General features: G+C 51.1%; 1 protein-coding gene across 1 annotated transcript; it reads left to right on the top strand.

Moving 5' to 3' along the window:
* Positions 1–612: 612 nt before the first annotated feature.
* On the top strand, positions 613–1,307 carry LOC112853736 (protein PIMREG). The gene is given in 5 exon segments (XM_025917299.2): positions 613–730; positions 733–845; positions 848–1,090; positions 1,093–1,168; positions 1,171–1,307. Coding segments are annotated over 5 exon segments (687 nt in total).
* The last annotated feature ends 303 nt before the right edge of the window (positions 1,308–1,610 follow it).

Here is a 1,610-nt window from a genome sequence, read left to right as displayed (position 1 = left end):
TTATATGATATCCATTTTCCATATCACTTCATACCTCAGACAACTTCATAGAAAATTGCATTCTTATGTTGTTTTCAAACAGTGCTGTTTTGTATAAAATGCCTTTCATCATTTTAAAGCAATATAATTTCAGCATAGCCCTCCTTGTCTTGTTTAGATTTTTAAACCATGTAAACTCAAGGTATCTGAGTTATAGTTTGCCTCTTTAAATGTTCTCAGATAATCTTACGTGAAAAATATTTTTAAGGACTTGCAAGAAAAACAAAAACAAAAACATTACCTTTTGCTGGCTTTAGGCCTGGCTACAGAGTACTGGGAGACTGTAAGATGTTAAGATATTTCAAGTCAACCTGCCTCCCGTTTATCCCATAAACCTGACTGACCATCGGCTTAGAATGTTCTTTTTATCTACTGGTCCCCCTTCTATCTTGAGTCTCTTCCTCCCACGTGCTATTTGTCATATACTTATTTCTGCTGACTGCGTGCCCTAAACGTTCGCAATCATCTGATTAAAAATATTCTGTCCTGCATAGGGTGGGCACTGAGCAGCTGTGCTGAGTGGCTGAGAGGCTCTTGGGGTCTGGTGGGCTGAACAGACTCTAAACCAAGCAGATGACTTCGAGATGCACGGGAGTGGGGTCCTCCGTGCTCCAGAGATCACTCCAAGACCAGGAACAGCTGGAAGAGAATGCAGTTCCACAGCCTTCCGCCAGCCACCTGGAGACCTCCAGGGCAGACAGTTCCAGAGAAGGCTGCCCCTTGAGATCACTCAGCCTCAACCGCCAGGCAGGACCTCCTGGAAAGGCCTGGAAACCCCAGAGCCAGGGCAGTAGGGTCTCCAGGCTATATGGTTCACTCAGCCAAAAACACCTTGGGTGCCATGTCCCCGAGAATCCAGGAGTCCTGCCAAAGTGGCACCAAGAGGCTGGTGAAAACCCAGGCAAAAGTCAGGACGAGGAGAAGAGGCGCACGGACGAGCAGGAGCCCCCCCACCCCCCGCCTCAGCTCACAGCCTGAGTGGCACTTGCACCTGGCTGTCTGGAGCTGCCCCTGCCCCTCAACCCTGGACCTGTGGGAGAGGAGAGGGAGTGTCTCCTCTCTGCCCACATGGGCCCACATGACTACCCACTGCGATGGTCCAGGAGGGAGACTTTCCGGAGCCCCTCCTCCTCGCAGAGCCCCTCTTCTCCCTCAGTGAATCTGACAGTGACCTGGAGCCTCTGGGAGCTGGAATTCAGCCTCTCCGGACACTGTCACAAGAGCTAGCCGAGGCCACTGTGACCGAAGAGAGTGGCATTTGCGACTGAGGACTGTGCCTTCAGGCAATGCTCTCCTCCCAAGCATCTTTTGGGGGTCCTTCTCCACCCTCCTCCTCCTCATGTATGAACATTCGAGAATGGAGTCCTTTTCTGGAAAAACCCACAGAGCCCATGGGCCCAGCAGAGTAGGGAGTGTACAAGTCTTTCCTGCCTGGAGCTGGAACTTCTGACTTCACTGATTCTGTCATTAATCGAGCATACCGGGGAGCCATCTCCCACCTCCTCATTTTGGGGTGGTGGTGTCCCCACGTCCCTTGCTTTGAGCACAGTCAGGGCCAGGAAGGAAGCTCT

The sequence above is a fragment of the Puma concolor genome, chromosome B2 (genome assembly GCF_028749965.1).
Source record: "Puma concolor isolate L17-30 chromosome B2, mPumCon1.1.hap2, whole genome shotgun sequence".
Lineage (NCBI taxonomy): Eukaryota > Metazoa > Chordata > Mammalia > Carnivora > Felidae > Puma > Puma concolor.
Note: the sequence above shows the minus strand (reverse complement) of the source record. Positions and strands in the feature narration are given on the sequence as shown.